This window comes from Erigeron canadensis, chromosome 5, assembly GCF_010389155.1.
Source record: "Erigeron canadensis isolate Cc75 chromosome 5, C_canadensis_v1, whole genome shotgun sequence".
Lineage (NCBI taxonomy): Eukaryota > Viridiplantae > Streptophyta > Magnoliopsida > Asterales > Asteraceae > Erigeron > Erigeron canadensis.
In genome coordinates this window covers 6,198,011-6,215,906 of record NC_057765.1, presented here as the reverse complement: position 1 = coordinate 6,215,906, position 17,896 = coordinate 6,198,011, and the positions used below count along the sequence as shown (strand labels likewise).

Sequence of the window (17,896 nt, the reverse complement as noted above, 5' to 3'; positions counted from 1 at the left end):
GATGGAGATGACGGTGGTAGTGCCGATGGTGGCGTGATTAATAATGTAATGTAAAAGTAATTGATGTAAAGAGGTTATTGTATTTATTTTAATGTTTGAGTATATGTATGTTATAAATAATTTTATTAAAAGTATTATTTGTATATTAGGTAGTGATATTAAATTAATAAATAAGACCTCTCGTTATCGAGTCGCGACACGAAATTTCAAGTGAAATTCACCTTTAAAAAAAAATAAAAAATGAGAGAGGTCGTTTGGGTTTTTTAAGTTTTTTTTTTTTTTGAGAAATTTAGAGGGAGTAAATGATTTATAAGGTAGTATAGAAATATAGATTATGTTTTATAACATAAAACAATAACTCCTGCCTTGAATTTTACAAGATACCCACCATAAATCCTTCATACATGAGAGCAACAACACCCATGATGGATACAATTGTAGCATTTATGCTAAGCCCATCAATTAATTTTTGTTTAACTAAGATATCCAAAAGCCTTTGCGAGCCGACTAATTCTAACGGAGACCTTCTGCTTTGCGAATAGTTCAGAGTCGTCGCAGCTGAACTCTAGGGCCACCAACGTATAACTTTTTGCTTCTAAAATTTAATTTTGAAATTTTCAAGCATTTTAATCTGTAACAGCCATTTACAACATAAGTGCTTTACATTCAAAAGTATCGAAGAGGTGAGTGTATTTTATTAAATTTGGCTTATTTATATCGTATTTTAACAATAATTTGTTTAAGTTTATCAACGGGTTTAATTTGTTGAGTGAATAAATACCAAATTGTTTTTATATCGATAGACATTGGTGGGTCTTATAGGGTTCAATATTCTAAATATGTAAATGCATATAGTAACTAATTTTGAACTTGGTCTCTCCATGATGAATTTCACTCTTATCTTCCCAGCTAAACTCTTATCTTCCCAGCTAAACTAGTATTACATCACCTCTTTCTCTTAAGAAATTTTTAAGACACACTCCTGCCAATATTATTCTTTGTCCTCTTCCTCACATATCTATATTATGTAATAAAAAACAGCTCTTGTTGAAAGTTACATGGGACAATTATCTAAGATATTTTTAATGATTAAATTATATTATCATTCTTTTATCTTTTAAAATATCTCCATTAACCATTTACATCAATTACTTTTACATCAATTATCTACACCACTCGACGCGCCTACACCACCAACAGTCGTCCCCCCACCACACCGTCACCGTCATGACTACCGATGCATTATGCGGGTACCGTGCTAGTTTAATTATCAAATAAAACACTTTTGTTTTTTTTGAAAATCTAATGTACTCTTCGTTTCCTTTTCGTTCCTTATCCTACTCCGTCTACCTCACGACGAGCTTTGCCAAGAATAGGCCATGACACTTTGTTGGCAATGGTGTTTTTATAATAAGAGTGTAAAATAAGCATTGGCACTAGACTTCTTGTCAAAACTAATACGTAATATGTAACGAGTCAGGTGACTATTTTTTAGTTATTTTAAAGGGGAAATCGAATATGCAGTGGACTGCAGCTATCATGGTGGTAGTCATATATAAATTTTTAAGTTTATTTTTAATTTAAACATACATAATTCCATCCTGATTTTCATCTTACTGAGCGATGCTAAGCCCTATTTTAAAAGCTAAAAATATTAATTAAATGGCATACGCTTCTTAGCAAATCAGGACTCTAACCAATCATATTAAGAAGAAACCAATTAATGGTTTGTCATAAATATGGTGATTATTGTGAACCTCCACTGAATGGACCACTTGGAGGAAAATACAAGTTCAAAAGACATAACCAAGCAAATTAAAAAGTAGGGTTTGGTACATACAGCCTTTAGGACTGTGTTTAAGGTGCATAACTTGTTTGTACATTTACCATGAAAATCAGGGAGCGGACTTTTAATATGAAAGGTACAAGTTTTTTTATACACGTTTTTTAATACACGGACTATATTTAACATTTTCCATTTAAAAAACATACTCTTATTATAACAAAAGAAAATCGGGGAACCGAAGACAACAATATAATATAGATGCTCCACTAATTAAATTATCAGTAGAGATGGTTCATTGGCATCATAAAGTTCGTGATACCTTTATTAAATTACGAGTACAAAAACACTAACAAATCATCATTAATTAGTACGTAGCAAATCTTATGTGATTATACATTGATGAATATCATAATTTATCTAGCAAAATTTCTAAAATTAAATATATCTATATATTCAAGAATCATGATGGCGAAATAGAATTAGAAGATGATCCAAAACTGCCAGCGTGTCTTGTATGCCTAAGTTCCAACGAAACTTGTTTTTCATATCTCAATTGTCGATAAAAATTCTCAATGAACATCTCCGCTCTCTTATCAATATCATCTTCTTCACGAAAACTCGTAGTTCTTTCAACACGCAAACTTTTCGTCTTCTTTAACTCTCGTGAAGATGAACTGCCCGACGAATCACAAATCTCTAAATTATCATCATAATCTTGTTCATCGTCAGAAGACACGATGGCTGTCAACCCTAACTTCTCACCAAAGCTCAATCGTCTTCGGAAACTTCTTTCACCGCCAGTTAAGGAGGAAATGACCCGCCACCGGTTTATAATATTGTTGGAACTCATGAGGAAAGTGACCCTTTTTACAACGTTTTTTAGCCGATTTAACAAGTACCATTTGTTGTTGTTTTCCTCGTCTTGTGCCATTTTTTTTTTTTTTTGGGTGATCCAAAGAAGAGGTTAGCTAATAAGTTTGTAGAAGATGAAAACGAAATGGGTGATCGATAAGAAATATATAAAGTGATGGTCAATGTTATATTTATATTATATTTTCAATTAATTCAATGATATGTTGTGGTTTGAGTTGTTGAGTGTGGGAGAATTAATATAAGTTGATGCGTAGTAGAATAATATGATATGAGTACTGATCGAGTAATGAGTTAATAAATATTAATATATGGAATTATGGATTAAGATTTGAGCGTGGAAGAAAAGGAAAACAATGTGACGTGCGACAGCTTATACAACAAGAGACGCGGAATGATAACGCACGTTGTAAACTAGTTTAAGTAATCAAAATTTTATTAGACCAAACACTCATATACTGTATATGTTAATTCGATAAAATAAAACAAGTATTTTCAAATAACTTCAAATTTTAATTAATTATAGATATAGAATTTTCAAATACAAAACTGATAGCATGAATAATTGTAAAAACACGTATATATAAACTATCAGATCAAACATAAACCAATTAATCATAATGGCTTTATAATTTATCAATGTTGAACATGATGCATAACGACTTTTAACTGAACATGAAACTGTATATTTATTTTATTTTAATAGTTGATAGTTGATTATTTTGAACTTGATCATCTTAGTTTACAACCCGAATACAGTAATTCAATTTAACAATATTAAAATTTAATTAGTGTATTTTAAGGACGCTAAAGTAAGACTATTCTGATTAAGACGACGTATGCAAAATCTCTAAAAATTTACGAGCAATTAATATCTATCAGAAAATAATAATTATAGCTATAATAATAATCCATAAAAAAACAAAAGAAAGTCCAAACTTCGCGATGCAATTGAAGTTAGACTACTTGATGGACAAGTTTGGAAATGACAAGGTACCCACCACGAAATTGTCTTTATATAATGAATAATTCGCATACAAGTTTGGTCAGGATACACCCTTTTGTAATTTAATTTGCCATACAAAGTAACTTCTTTTTTTTATTTAACACTATAAGTCACTAATACTTAGTTTGATCTTGTTTCTAACTTGTAAATATGCTAAGCAGTAATAGTTAAAAGTTGGAAAACGAAGTCATTTATTTTTTTAAGCCTTTCAAAAAAAGAAAAAAAAAATTGCATTTTTGAAAAGGTCGGTACACTTGATTTAAGCGCATGGTCATATGACTTGTAAGGTTATAAATCGAAAAAATTATCAAAAACTATCCTTTTGTGTGAATTGTGTTTAAATTTTAATCTAGACAAATATTATAATTGTATAATAAAATCTGTTGACTCGCAACATTGATTCGGATGGTCTTGGTATGTTATAAAACCTTATTTTGTAAAGTTACCAAGCAAAATTTTTACACTTGTCATCCACAATCAATCGTGATTACCACAATCATAAATAGGCTAGATGAGTAATACGCTATACGTCTCAAGCCAATTATTTACCCAAAAGGCCATAACTCACTTACGACACCTACAAAAATATTAGATTGACATGTGACAAGCCAATTACTTAACCATAAGGTCATAACCCACCTATGACACCTGAGAATAAATTAGATAATTCAAGTCAACTATTTACCCACAAGGCCATGACACCGAAGTCACCCATGCATAGATTAGATAATTGTGTATAGATTAGATAATTGACATATGTCAAACCAACTATTTATCCCCACACATTTATAACCTACACCCGCGAATTGATTAGATGATTTGATTATATTTAATCTAGTCAACATTAATGGTGAGTATAATTGTTTTATTTATAAAAACGTCTACATATGTAATATCGTATAAAAAATCTCTGCAAATGTTAAAGTATTACAGTTAATTTAAAATTTAAATTTATAACGTTTTGACCAATTAACTTTGAATGGGTAAATATTTTAGTAATTTAATTTATTTTTCTAATTACATTATTCTACAAAATATTATAGATTGTAAACTTTAATATTTTAATGTTTTAACCTTTTAAATTTAACGAGGTTAATGTTTTGACCCTTTTATAATAAGTTTTAGATAGGAGTAGGTATTGGATAAGCCCCGGGTACCTTCATATAGTTATAGCGGGTTTATGAAATTCTATTTAAACTCGATTTAACATCAAAATTAGATTGAACATTCAACTCTAATCTAGTAACCCGTAACCTATCAACCCAAATAAGTTGGTGCGTTATTTCGGGTAAAATATACATAACAAGTGAACAACCACACTTTTGATACATACGAGCTTTCAAACTCGATTTTAACTCGATTTGCATTAAGTGTGACACATTTTCATCACTTTTATACAACATGTACTCGGAAAAATTAAAAAAACTTAGTGAATTTTTTTTTTTTTCCTTAAAATTTGACTAAAAGAAAGAATATTAAAGATAAAGAATACATAATATAGAAAGAAACAAAGAGTCTTCTATACACAAAGTTACAAACCAACACACATTCACCTTTCTTCATAAAAACTCTCCTTCACCACACCACCACCAGATCCACCACCATCAACCACCGCCATCATCACCGACACAAAAAAATGTCATACAACAACATCAACCCCAACAACGAACGCGACACAGTCCCATTAAACCAAACATCCCAATCCGACATAGACGAAATCGAAAACCTAATCAACTTCACTCCTTCATCTCTCCAATCCACTGTCCTCCCGGCGCGTCCACCTTCACCACCACGCGCCTCCATCCCCATCTCTTCATCACCCTTTATCCCATCAAACCTCTCTCAAAACCCACCACCATCATCCAATCACAAACCCACACCTGTCCCCCCACCTTCATCAACTAATAATAATAATTCTTATAATTCTTCTTCTGGTGGTGGTGGTGGTGGACAGCAGTTGACTGGATTCGGGTCGGGTCCGAATACGTTGACTGAACCCGTATGGGATACGGTGAAAAGGGATCTTTCGAGGATTGTTAGTAATTTGAAATTGGTGGTTTTTCCAAACCCGTTTCGTGAAGATCCGGGAAAAGCGTTGAGAGATTGGGATCTGTGGGGTCCGTTTTTCTTTATTGTTTTCTTGGGTCTTGTTTTATCTTGGTCTGCTTCTGTTAAAAAGGTTTGTTGTTTTCTTTTATATATATATATATATATAATGATGATATATGTGTTAGTGGTGTTTTTTAGTGTATGGATTTTAGTTTGATAGATTAGTTTGAGCTTTCCCATAGATGAAACTTGTTACGGATAAATCGGCGAGCCTTTATGCTAAATATTTTGCGTATAGATATCAAAAGGTTGCGGGTTCAAGTCTTATTAGAGATCTTGTGTAAATTGTTAGTGGCGAGTAAGTGATGTTGTCTTTGGGCTTTTTAGAAAGAATGGGATACACTTTAGTTAGTAGCAGTAGGTTACTTGGCATACATTGTAGTATAGTTGATTAAACGGCTTTGTAAGACACGTCGATAGACTAATGTTGTGGTTGAAGATAGGGGCTTTTGAAAAGTATCCCAGATTCAATCACGACTGGATTTAAGGAGGAACTTGATTTACATAAAAATGTTCCTTGTTGTAATTGATATACCTTTCGTCTTGCATGTGATGGGTCTGGGATGATCTTGCATGGGCTGGTTGTCGGTACTGGAATAACGATTTTATTTTATTATAAGTAGAACTGATTTTGGAACGTAAGGGGTTACATTATAGTATTCTACGGAGTACGTGTTTAAGTTATAGTGGCTTGTTCGTGTTGTTAGTTGCTCCGTGTTTTTTAAACATGTCTCTTACATTATAGTATTTTACGAAGTACGTGTTTAAGTTATAGTGGCTTGAAAAACTTGAGTATGTTGTGGTTGTGAATGTGTAGGACAATAGATGAAACTTAATCTGAATTTCTTATATTCCGCTTTTATTGTGTTCAAAAAAATCACTGACAGTAAAGCGTACTCTGTGCCATACTGTTTCTATCAGTTAGAGCTTTTTAATGAAGCATCCGGACGATTTGATTGGGTGTTAGCCAACTTATTTCAACTTTAATTTATCAATCAGCTTTTCCAACTTGAAGGAAATCTTTCTAATCTTTGATGACTATCTGAATGGAACTAGCTAAGACTAAATTTAGCTTATCTCTAAAAGTTTCATGTTTATATAGGAGGTATACAAATATAAATGTAACATTTTGCTTATGCTAAATCCCTTACTTGCTAGATCACTCAACGCGCTAGCTCTGCTCATCTTTTTTTGAAGCTTGTCAGTTGTCACCCCAGTTAGCTGCAAGTTTTCTTCTTTATGATTTGGTGAAATTGAAATTTTTAATGCTATTGGCAAGTATTGAACCTATCCATTGTCAAGTCTTTGGATAAATTTTTAATGCTCTTTTAGTATATGGATTATAGTTTGATATATTAGTTTGAGCTTCCCCATACTTTTCTGGGATCGGGTACCGCTGTATATCAGTTTGAGTTTCTATTTTATGAACTTAGATATAGAAGAAACTTGTTATGGATAAATTGGTGAGTCGTTATGCTAAATGATTTGCTTATATCAGACCATAGATACCAAAACAATTGTAGCCTAACCAAAAGGTTGCGGGTGCACGTCTAATCAGAGGTCATGTGTGAATTGTTAGTGGTGAGCAGTGGCGGAGCCAAGGGGGGGCTGGGGGGTGCTTAGCCACCCCCAACCTTCCATGAATTCCGTTGGAAGCCTTCAGTGCTTTAGTTAATGGCGGAGCCAATAGGAGGTGGCAGGTGTCAATCCACCCCCAACTTCAAATCAACCCGTTAACATAGTGATGATTATAACGAGTGTTTTGTGTGTAATATGTGTACTTTAATGGGGAAAAAAGCTTCAAGTTGAGTTTTAATGGTGGATGTGATTTGCAGGTTTTTTTACGAGAAAGATGTCGACATCCTTTTCCTTTATTCGTTTCTTTTGCAGTCTTTTCGTTTTGGTCCCTCTAATAGTTTATATATTACACTCTGATCCTTTATTTGTGGAAGTTTTAAACATTTGTTATATATCAGATGGTCTCTTTATCTTAAAACCACTTCTTTTTTCATAAACAATGTCTTTCATGTAATGCTGTTTAATTTTTGCAATGTAATATCTACAGATTTATTAACTTAATACATTTAGTTATTTGGTGCTGTTATGTTTTATTAACTTTATTATTGAAATGTGTTTTTTTATTATTAATATAATATTTTATTTTAAAATTTTAATGTGTTATGTTAAGTTTTTACTATTTAAAAGTATAAAGTTATAAAATTTGACGTATTAGATTAGTTGTTCTTTTTCTTTTTTTTTTGAACATTATTAGATTAGTTGTTCATTAATAATTTATTGAGGGTGTTGTATAAAATTAGTGGTAGAAAAGTGGTTGTAATAAAATATTTCTAATGTGATAACGACGAAGACTAGTGATCGTTAGTGGTGTCAACATTGATTAAGTTACTCTGCAGCCCCCCTCAATGTCAAATCCTGGCTTCGCCTCTGGTGGTGAGTAAGTGTTGTTGTCTTTGGGGTTTTGTAGAAAGAATAGTAGACACTTTAGGTATCAGCAGTAGGTTACTTGGAATACATTGTAGTGGTTTATTATATAGCTTTGTAAGAAACTCGATTGAAAAAGGTTGTCGTTGAAGATAGGGGCATTTAGAATTCCAGATGTAATCATCAATGGAGTCTAAGGAGGAACTTGATTTATGAAATAAGTTTCCTGGTCAGCTTGATATACCTCTCGTCTGCATGTGAAGGGTACGAGGTAGTCTTGCATAGGCTGGTTGTCATGCTGGAAGATCGATTTTAATTTAACTGGAACTAATTTCTGAAAAGGAAGGGGTTACATTATAGTGTTATATAGAGTACATCATTAACCTGTAGTGGTTTTTTTTGGGGTTGTTACTTGCTCATTTTTTTTCAAACATGTCTCTTAATTTTATCTTGTTGCTAAACTTACTCATTTTAATAAGAAATGGTTTTTGAAAGGAGTGGTTACATGTTTTGGAAAAACCCTGATCTGTTATATTTCACTTTTAGTATGCGTGGTTGTGTACTTTTAGACGATAAATGAAACTTGATCTGTTATATTTCACTTTTATTATGTTCAAAAATAATCCCTAACCGTACTCTTTACCATACAATTTTTATCAGTTACAGCTTCTTAATGAAGCATCCAGACGATTTGATTGGGTGTTAACCAGCATATTTTAACTTAAATTCATCAATCGGCTTTTCCAACTCGGTTGAAATTTTCTAATCTTTGATGAGTATTTGTATTATGGAAACATGGAACTAATAGTTTAGACTAATTCTAGCTTATATCTAAAAGTTTCACATGAATAATATAATATAGAAAATATGTAATTATAAATGAAACATGTGCTTATAGTTAAATCCCTGATTTGCTAGATCAGTCAACACCCAAGCTCTGCTTATCTCTATTTGGAGCTTGACACTCCAGTTAGCTATAGTTTTCTTCTTTATAACTTAGTGAGTTCAAAATTTCTAATGCTATTAGCAAGAATAACCCATGCCAAGTCCTCGGATAAATTTTATTGTAATTGTTTCTCTTGGCTTGTACTTTTGTTTGCTTCCTATAACGGTATAAGAATATCTTTTATTGCTGTCATTCATACCATCTAGATCGTTTAGATCAACCCAGTTACTTTTTACTTTCTAGAATTTGGTATGATCAAATAATAGCTTAATAGGTATCTACACAATTTTCAAATGTCTTTAGCACCATTTTTTGCTATTGTCACCGCTAAACCGCATTAACGAAATGCATGCATGCTGCATGTTTAATCTTCTGTTACATTTTTATTTGTCGATTAACAGTAAAAAAGCTTCCCAAAAACAGTAATACAATCAATACTTTTATACCAAAAGCTGTCTTAAGGAAGTCTTCTCATTGCCATTAACTGGGGTAAAGTATCAGAGAACACGAGTGAGCCATGATTGTAGATAATAAGTTGTGTCATTAACCATTGCTCAACTAAACAAGTGATTAATTCTAAAGTGCTAGGATTAAGGCTTGTCGAGCTAAATAAACATCTGAAAATATGAGAAATGGATACATGATTATTTCCTACTGCTAATGATGATTACTTGTGGTAGAGCTTGAACCTATGATCGGGTGTTATCTTGTATACATGAACTTGTGAAAAACATGTCGACTAAGTGAAGTTGTTTTTACGATTTCTAGTGACAAGCTAAGTCATTTGACATGAGTTCCCCGTCAGTCGTTTTGCACTCTTTATGTTGATGCTTTTACTTCTGTTTTCATGATTAGCACTTGGGTTTAGCTTGATTATATCTCATGTGTAGTAAATTGGTAATTTGTTATTTCAGAGATCTGAGTCTGTACACCCCCACCCCTTACCTCATGCTAAAATGCTAATATCTTGTCCAAACTTCTATTTTATTATTATCCATTTAAGTATGAAGTTTAGCTTGATTATATTTCAGTACTGCTCTTTAGATCTGTCTCTAATTAGTTTCTGGATTGTATTTGCAGTCTGAAGTTTTTGCTGTTGCCTTTGCATTACTTGCCACAGGAGCTGTCATTCTGACATTAAATGTCCTGCTTCTGGTAATCTACTTTCTGTGTGATAATGTGCGTGTGTGTTGTGTGTATATCTTCATGCATTTAACGGCTGTTTTAGTGCCCTTTTAAACTGATTATCATGTTGTTATCATCAGTTTCTACTTTTGGTATAAAATGATCCTGATTATTGTTATCTGATTATTTTGAGGCCAAGCAAATAATTTTGGATTAAAAATGTTCATACCAACTGCATCGAGGAAACTATAGCTATTTCATTTTCGCTGTTCTAAAAAAAAAATAACTATTTCATTTTCTCACACCTTCCCCTTTTAATCATTACGGACTGGTTTTACCACTGCTAATTATTTTTTTTAATTTAGTTATTCAGTAATGCATTGTCACATTCAAAATGAACATCTGAACATTCTCGTAGAAAGATATTTACAGGTAATAGTCTTTAGTATGAATGCACAAAGGAGGGGTTTTAAGTGGCTCCATCACCAGTGTGTATATTTCATTATAATGCATTTTTTGTTATCTAAGTTTCATTTTGGAATATGTAATTGCAATATGAGTATGATTATGTTGTTGTATGTAGGGTGGCCATATAATCTTCTTCCAGAGCCTCAGCCTATTGGGTTACTGTCTGTTCCCTCTTGACATTGGAGCACTAATATGCATGTTGAAGGACAATGTCATTTTAAAGATTGTGGTGGTGTGTGTGACGTTGGCATGGAGCTCTTGGGCTGCGTATCCGTTCATAAGCATGGCTGTTAATCCAAGAAGAAAAGCTCTTGCCCTCTACCCTGTCCTACTGATGTATGTATCTGTTGGTTTCCTTATCATTGCCATCGATTAGTAGCCATAAAATTGAAACCTTGTTATACAAAATTCTTTTATGACCTGATGAATGTTTGATCAAGTTCTGATATACGTTGTATTTTGATGTGGGTTAGCTTTCTCTGGCACGGCCCCGAACTTAGATTCTAGTTGGAGGTTTTATCTATAGGGAACAAGATCTTTTCTATCTGTGTTATATGTAAGAAAGTTTTGGATGAGCAGTAGTGATCATGTTTATTAATTTTTTCTTTTGTATGGTAATTGTCAGTAGTTTTTCCCCAAGTTAATAATCAAACGTCACTGCTTGGATTTGAATCCGGGATCCCAGAGAGGCAAAGCCGTAACTCTGGTATTAAGGGTAAAACTGGTACTGTGAATGAAAATCCATACAAAACCATTGATTTAAAAATAATTGATTTATACCATTGTTCACTTTAATGTTTTGGTAACCAAATAGGCATTTATCAGTCGTCGAATGACTATAGTAAGTAAGTAAGTAACTGCTCAGTGCCGCCTTCTGCGGATTTTGAGCCCCAATACCTTGACGGTGTATGGGGGAGGTTAAGATGTAGGCAGACTTTACCTCTATCAAAGTAGAGAGGCTGCTTCCAGTTTCTACCTAAATGGTAGAAAAGGCCCTCCAACCTTTGCATGGGATGAGGATCGAACCCATGTCCTCTGTCTCCAGAGGCAAGAGTGTTTACCACTGATCTAACCATGCTGCTTTAATGTATGGTTGCGGCTCCCATATTTCATCTTTATTATTTTAGGATTGTTTTGGCACGCCAGATCAGGTTTTGTATCCGTTTTACAACCTGAAATAGTGAAATGTATGTATTCTGGACTTGTTTTGGCATGTCGGATCAGGTTTTGTATCCGTTGGACAACCTGAAATTTATGCAGACATGGCATCGGCGAATAACATACAAAATGATTTCATTTTTGAACTATATTGCAGCTGACAAGCCGTCATTTAAGTGAACTGAAAAGCCATTGTAGCTGTGACTACCTATTAGGCGTGAAATCACAAGGCGTGTTGGGTATGAAGTAGTTATCGATTGTGACTCATTCTGCCAATAGGTTTGGTTTCCATGGGTTGTGGCCTTTTGCGACTTCAGTCAATATTGCCATTACTTAGTTTGGTCATTGTTAGACTTGAGTTTATTTTGACAAGACTAAGTTTGGTCGTTAGGAGAAATTCAAAATAATGATGTGGAGGCCGTGGTGAGCAGCAAGTTTGAAATCGTGAAAAGTTGGATCTGATGAATGTTTTAGTTATTATTCAAGAGGTGAAGGAATTACATATATGATTTTAATCAGTTACTTAGTAGAGTATCTAATGAAATTCTACGATCTCTCGTATATTTTAGCAATGACTAGCGTCATGTGGTGTAAAAGTAAAAGAGATTAAAAGTGTTAGAAACTATTGGTAAATACCAGCGCGATTTTAATCATGTGTATGGTTGTATCTTGCACGCTTTTATTAATCAGGATACTCATCTAGCTTTCGAAAGTTGTTCTATTGATTAGGATAGTCATCTACTTTATAAAATTTAGGGTTAAGTGCAAAAATTGTCCCTGTTGTTTATAAGTTTTGCAGTTTTTTATCCCTCCGTTAACTTTTTGGCCAAAATCATTCCTGTGGTTTGCACTTCGTCCCTACTTCTGTTAAGTCCTCCCATGTGCAAGTCATGTGAGGGGCATTTTCGTCATTTCACTCCACTCCTTCCTTCAATTCTTTAGAACGTCCCTGTGGTTTATATGTTTTGCAATTTTCATCATTGTTATTATTATTATTTTTAATTCAGATATTTGTTCATCAAGTGTCAAATCCCAACCCGACCCAACCCGAAACCCGGCAATGCAACAAAATCAAACTAATGATCCCGACCGTTACCTTATCGGGCAGTTCGATTTGGGAGGGCCTACGCCGGGTCTCGGGTTTATGAGTCATATGTTTATCCCTAGGTTGATGTTCTAGGACAAACAAAGTATCAGAAATGGGTGGTTGATGAGAGATGTTTTTGAAACTTTTCCTGACTTCGAAAAAAAATTGTCGACCACTCACTTCTGATACATTATTACTTGGGTATTTTCAGTACCGATGTTAACAAGGCTCATTTTTCGATAGAGTGAACCATTACTCTCTTTCTTTAAATGGGACTTATTGTTTATACATATCATAACATTCGTGTGTGTATATATATATATATATGTATATGGGGGATGGGAATATAAGGCTGTTAGGTAGCTAAGTTTAGGTGTGAAACACTCACATATTGTTTTTTTAATCTATAAAAATCAGGGGGCCATGTGATTTAATTAAAATTCAACAAATATTAAAAAATTAGTATGTGAGGGGTTCCACACCTAAGTTTAGGTGCCGGACAGCCTTATATTCACTTTTTCCTATATATATATATATATAAGATTATGCAAACAATGTATTTGATTAAATATCTTAATTTAAAAAAAATTTAACTACAGGGATGAAAAATGTAAAAAGAACAAACCACGGGGATGATTTTGAAAAAGTAGAGGAAAAAATTGGATCGAAATGACAAAAATGCCCCTCACGTGACTTGCATATGGGGGGACTTAACAGAAGTAGGGACGAAGTGCAAACAAAAGGGATGATTTAGGCCAAAAAATTAACGGAGGAATAAAAACTGCAAATTTGACAAACCACATGGATGATTTTTGTACTTAACCCTAAAATTTATTACATACGTAAATATTGTTTCAAACTCACAAATATTGTTCAAAAATCAGAACTCACAAATTAACTTTCTAAATTATCCCCAGTTCCCCGCATGCACTAAATTAGAATATTTAAATTTGAAAAATAATATATCTGCCTAAAAGTTAGCCTAATAATTCTTCTAACAATCTTAATCTTAAAAAATGACAAAGTGTAATCTATTTATTCACTTTTATGATTTTATCCTTTGATTTTGTCACTTATAATCATATTATGATTAGGAGAATTTTTAGACTATTTAGTTAGAAGGATTAATCATTTTTCTGTAAAATTTATTAACTACTTTTGAACAATTCTATGAACTTCATTACTAGTTTTATGCAATATTTGAATGTTTGGTTAATATAAACAAGTTTTAATGATTTGATACTAATCACATACATCCATCTGATGTGACGGTATAGTTGGGTGACGGTGGTGGCGGTAACAACAACAGGTAATGATGTGGTTATTGACGTAAAAGTGTTTGACGTAAATAGATAGTTAACTATTTATTAGTTAAGGACAAATGTTGTAAATTAATTTCATTTATAAATATTTCAAGTAGATATTATATATATATTAAGTGAAAGTTTTTAACATAATTAATTAGAAAAGAAGAATTTTTTAAAGTTATCCATAATTTAATTAGGAAAAACTAAATATTTTATGATGTATTATAGATATATCATGACATGATACAACCATGAAATACGTTAAATAATGATTGAAATTTCAAACTTTGAGAAAGGTAGCCTATATATGTAAATGCGAATGATACTTCCATTCAAATGTTTCTAGAGACATGAACACAACAATTGCATGACAAAATCTTATCGTTGATTACAAGACTGTCCTTAGATATGATATCATCGCCAGGAACCTCGTGATGTTCATTCAATGTCGTACTGTTTCCAACTTTATGAGGACAAAACCGTCATTTTACTACCAAAATCTTTTTTCTTTTTCTTAAAAGGCTATTAACAAAATCTAGAAAAAGAAAGACGTACATACCCACATCATCATCATAATTATGATATATCTCTTGTCACCACACCATCCATTGTACGTAATGTGTTCTTTTTACTAACCCCCGACTATACCTACTTGTCATTTTCTACCACAACCTTTTGGGTTCAAACTATAAATTCTACTTATGAATATAAAGAGTTAAATTAAGTTTGACTAGTTACCTTATATATGTCTTAAAAAAATGTGGTTAAGTTGAGTACTTCATGTTCTTTTAATAGACAATATGGTCAAATTTAAGTATATTTAACCAAAAACCTTCTATAACAAAAACATAAAAAAAAAATTTTGTTCAGGTTATGCGGGAAATAGAAGTTTTTTTACTCAAATGTACGCAAACTAAACTGGGAACCTATGACTCTTTTCAATAATTTTCATGATCACGCGCAAGATATATATATATATATATCTTGAAAAGATTTCGACTCTGAGATCGTTTCCGAGCAAACACAAAACGCCGCTTAGCTACTTTGATGAATATGGTTCATCTTCCCATTATGTACAAACAATCTTTCTAACAAATATGTTAGATATATAATAGTATATAATACAATACTACCGAGTAACATGAATTAAAGATATATATATATAAATTTCTAATTAACTTTATAATTAAATCTTTCCATTATACAAGCTACATAAAAAAGTATACAAACCTATATTATGTAACAATAAATAAAGATACTACAATATGTATAGGGTCATATATATAACATAAACTAATTAAATGCACCAAAATCGTAGTTGTACGTGAAAAAGAAAGCACACAAAGTCACATTCCCTTAAACTTTGGGCATGTAACGTAACGGCGTCGTTACGGCGGCACTACTAGAAGATTTACAACTAAGAAATCCAAGTACTTTCCATGAACATTTCCGATTATCAACATTTCGGCTAACCGGAATTGCGTAACTTGATTCCGGAGAAACAAGAACCGGTTTTGAAGCAATGCGACGCACTTGCCTGTTTTTTATGTCTCTAAGTTCCATTTCTTGTGGGGGCACTTTTACTAAACCAAACAATAATACATACCATCTTGTAGATGAAGATTTTTTGCTTGAACCATCACGACGAATTTCGGATGTTGGTTCGGAACTTATGCTTGAGTTTCGGTTTAGTTTCTTGTAATCTAATGAATGGCTATTTCTAACAAGTGAACTTGTGGTGATTCTTTTGGCTTGTGACTTTGGCTCGGATCTTGATCTTCGGCAACCAATAGGCACTACAAGGACATATATATATATACAAGTTAGTACACGTTTATTTTAATTTCTAAGATATTTTGCTAATAATGTCAGCATAAAGTAAACTACTAATTGAATGCATTAAAATTTATTTTGCTTTTAAAAAAAGTGAAAGGTTGATTTCTGATATATAAAGTGCCAATTTTTAATGCATATGTTAAGTTATTAGTGACATTAGGACTGTTATTATCAATTTCCTAATTTGAGTATACACATACTTGTGACGTAATTTAATTTGATGTTATACGTGTAAAAATGTTTATAACTACGAACAAATATAATAAAGATTGAAAAACTTGACACCCATTGTGTAAAGAAATACTTGTGACAAATTATAAACATGATTTATCTACGAAAAAGATGTTGAATTACCTTGTTGATCTCGTTGGTGATGCTTATCACTTTGTCGTTTCGGTTTGGTATGTTGTCGTTGTTCGTTGATCGGTACAAGTTTACCACAAAATATGATGTCTTCAGCATGTGACATCATACTTTCTTCGGAAAAATCGCTCAAGTCTCCTTGGAAGAACTCGAAAAAATCTTCGGTGGCTGATGATGATGGAGGATTCGGCTGGTGTTCATCATAAATTGTGGAAACATTATCATCTAATTGTGTTATTGGGAAATCAGTGAGTGAAAGTGTGTCTAATACTTCTGTTGTTTCTTGATCATCTTTGTTTTTGTTGATATTAGTATTTTTGTCACCCATTTTACATAATTGTGTGATGTTTTGTGTGTATGTGATTTTTGAGAGAATGTGTGTTGAGGTTGATAAATGGAATTACATATGAGAAGGAAAGAATATAAAGGGGTTTGAATGGAGGAAAGGAATCAATGAAGGTCCTTTATATACTATTTGCATGATGTATTTTCAGACTTTGTACAATAATTGTTGTCTTGAATAAAAGTTGTACCAGGTTATGTTTGTAACTAAATGATAAATACATTATTCATTAGCCTTTTTTATTTTTTAATTTTTGAAATGACTAAACTATCATTTGCTATAAAAAAAATATGACATTTGTACTATTTCTTTTAACTAATACACCACAATTGTATTCTTATACATTATAATACATATAAAAATTGATTATATGAATATCATTTCTTTTCTTTAAACCATCTCAATATATATATCCTACTAGATTAAGCTTATGCATTACATGATAAATAATTACTGTTGTAAAATTTATTAAAAATAAATAATAAAACTTTCAAATTTAAAATTATAAGACTACAACATTATAGCAACAATATATTTAAATGTAAACTTATTTATTAAAGATAGTTACATCATAAATAAATATATTTAAATACTAATTAATTGACTTGTTTTTCTAATAATGTTTTAATCATGCAATCATGTAACAACAAATGAAATTAAAGAATAATTTATGTAAAATCTATACTTCATAAATAAATCATCTAACATAAGTTAAATTTCAATGCATAAAGCAACAATCAAAAGAGGTTAATTTCAAAAAATGAATAATTTATTGAATTTAAGTAAAGATTGAACTTTTATTTAACAACTAAAAAGTAAAATAAGATATTCTAATATTCAAAAGATAAAAAAATAAATATATCATAATTAATTCAATGCTAAAATAATTCGATATACTTGATATGTAATTATTACTCTGATATAACTTAAATAAGTACGCGATCAAGTTTACAATTTAAAATTCTTATTAATCATACAATCCTTAAATATTAGATTTGACTAAGTGTTTCCTTTAAAGAATATCACAAAATACAAAAAAAGAGTTAAAAA

The 17,896-nt window shown here is 32.0% G+C and overlaps 2 protein-coding genes across 2 annotated transcripts; one reads left to right on the top strand and one right to left on the bottom strand.

Moving 5' to 3' along the window:
- Positions 1–5,173: 5,173 nt before the first annotated feature.
- Positions 5,174–11,350, top strand: LOC122599631 (protein YIP4b-like). Its single transcript, XM_043772168.1, has 3 exons — positions 5,174–5,841; positions 10,240–10,314; positions 10,868–11,350. The coding sequence occupies exons 1-3, from the start codon at positions 5,299–5,301 to the stop codon at positions 11,126–11,128; spliced, it is 879 nt and encodes a 292-aa protein (XP_043628103.1). The 5' UTR covers positions 5,174–5,298; the 3' UTR covers positions 11,129–11,350.
- Positions 11,351–15,463: 4,113 nt separating this feature from the next.
- Positions 15,464–16,923, bottom strand: LOC122600804. The gene is made up of 2 exons (XM_043773571.1): positions 16,495–16,923; positions 15,464–16,100 (listed from the first exon to the last, which is right to left on the bottom strand). The coding sequence occupies exons 1-2, from the start codon at positions 16,829–16,831 to the stop codon at positions 15,661–15,663; spliced, it is 777 nt and encodes a 258-aa protein (XP_043629506.1). The 5' UTR covers positions 16,832–16,923; the 3' UTR covers positions 15,464–15,660.
- Positions 16,924–17,896: the final 973 nt, after the last annotated feature.

Bases quoted from the DNA above. Each gene is read 5' to 3' on its own strand.
- LOC122599631 (XM_043772168.1), top strand. From the start codon at position 5,299: ATGTCATACAACAACATCAACCCCAACAACGAACGCGACACAGTCCCA. The intron at 5,842-10,239 runs GTTTGTTGTTTT...TTGTATTTGCAG, and splicing joins GGTCTGCTTCTGTTAAAAAG to TCTGAAGTTTTTGCTGTTGC. The intron at 10,315-10,867 runs GTAATCTACTTT...TGTTGTATGTAG, and splicing joins CATTAAATGTCCTGCTTCTG to GGTGGCCATATAATCTTCTT.
- LOC122600804 (XM_043773571.1), bottom strand. From the start codon at position 16,831: ATGGGTGACAAAAATACTAATATCAACAAAAACAAAGATGATCAAGAA. The intron at 16,101-16,494 runs GTAATTCAACAT...ATGTCCTTGTAG, and splicing joins TCACCAACGAGATCAACAAG to TGCCTATTGGTTGCCGAAGA.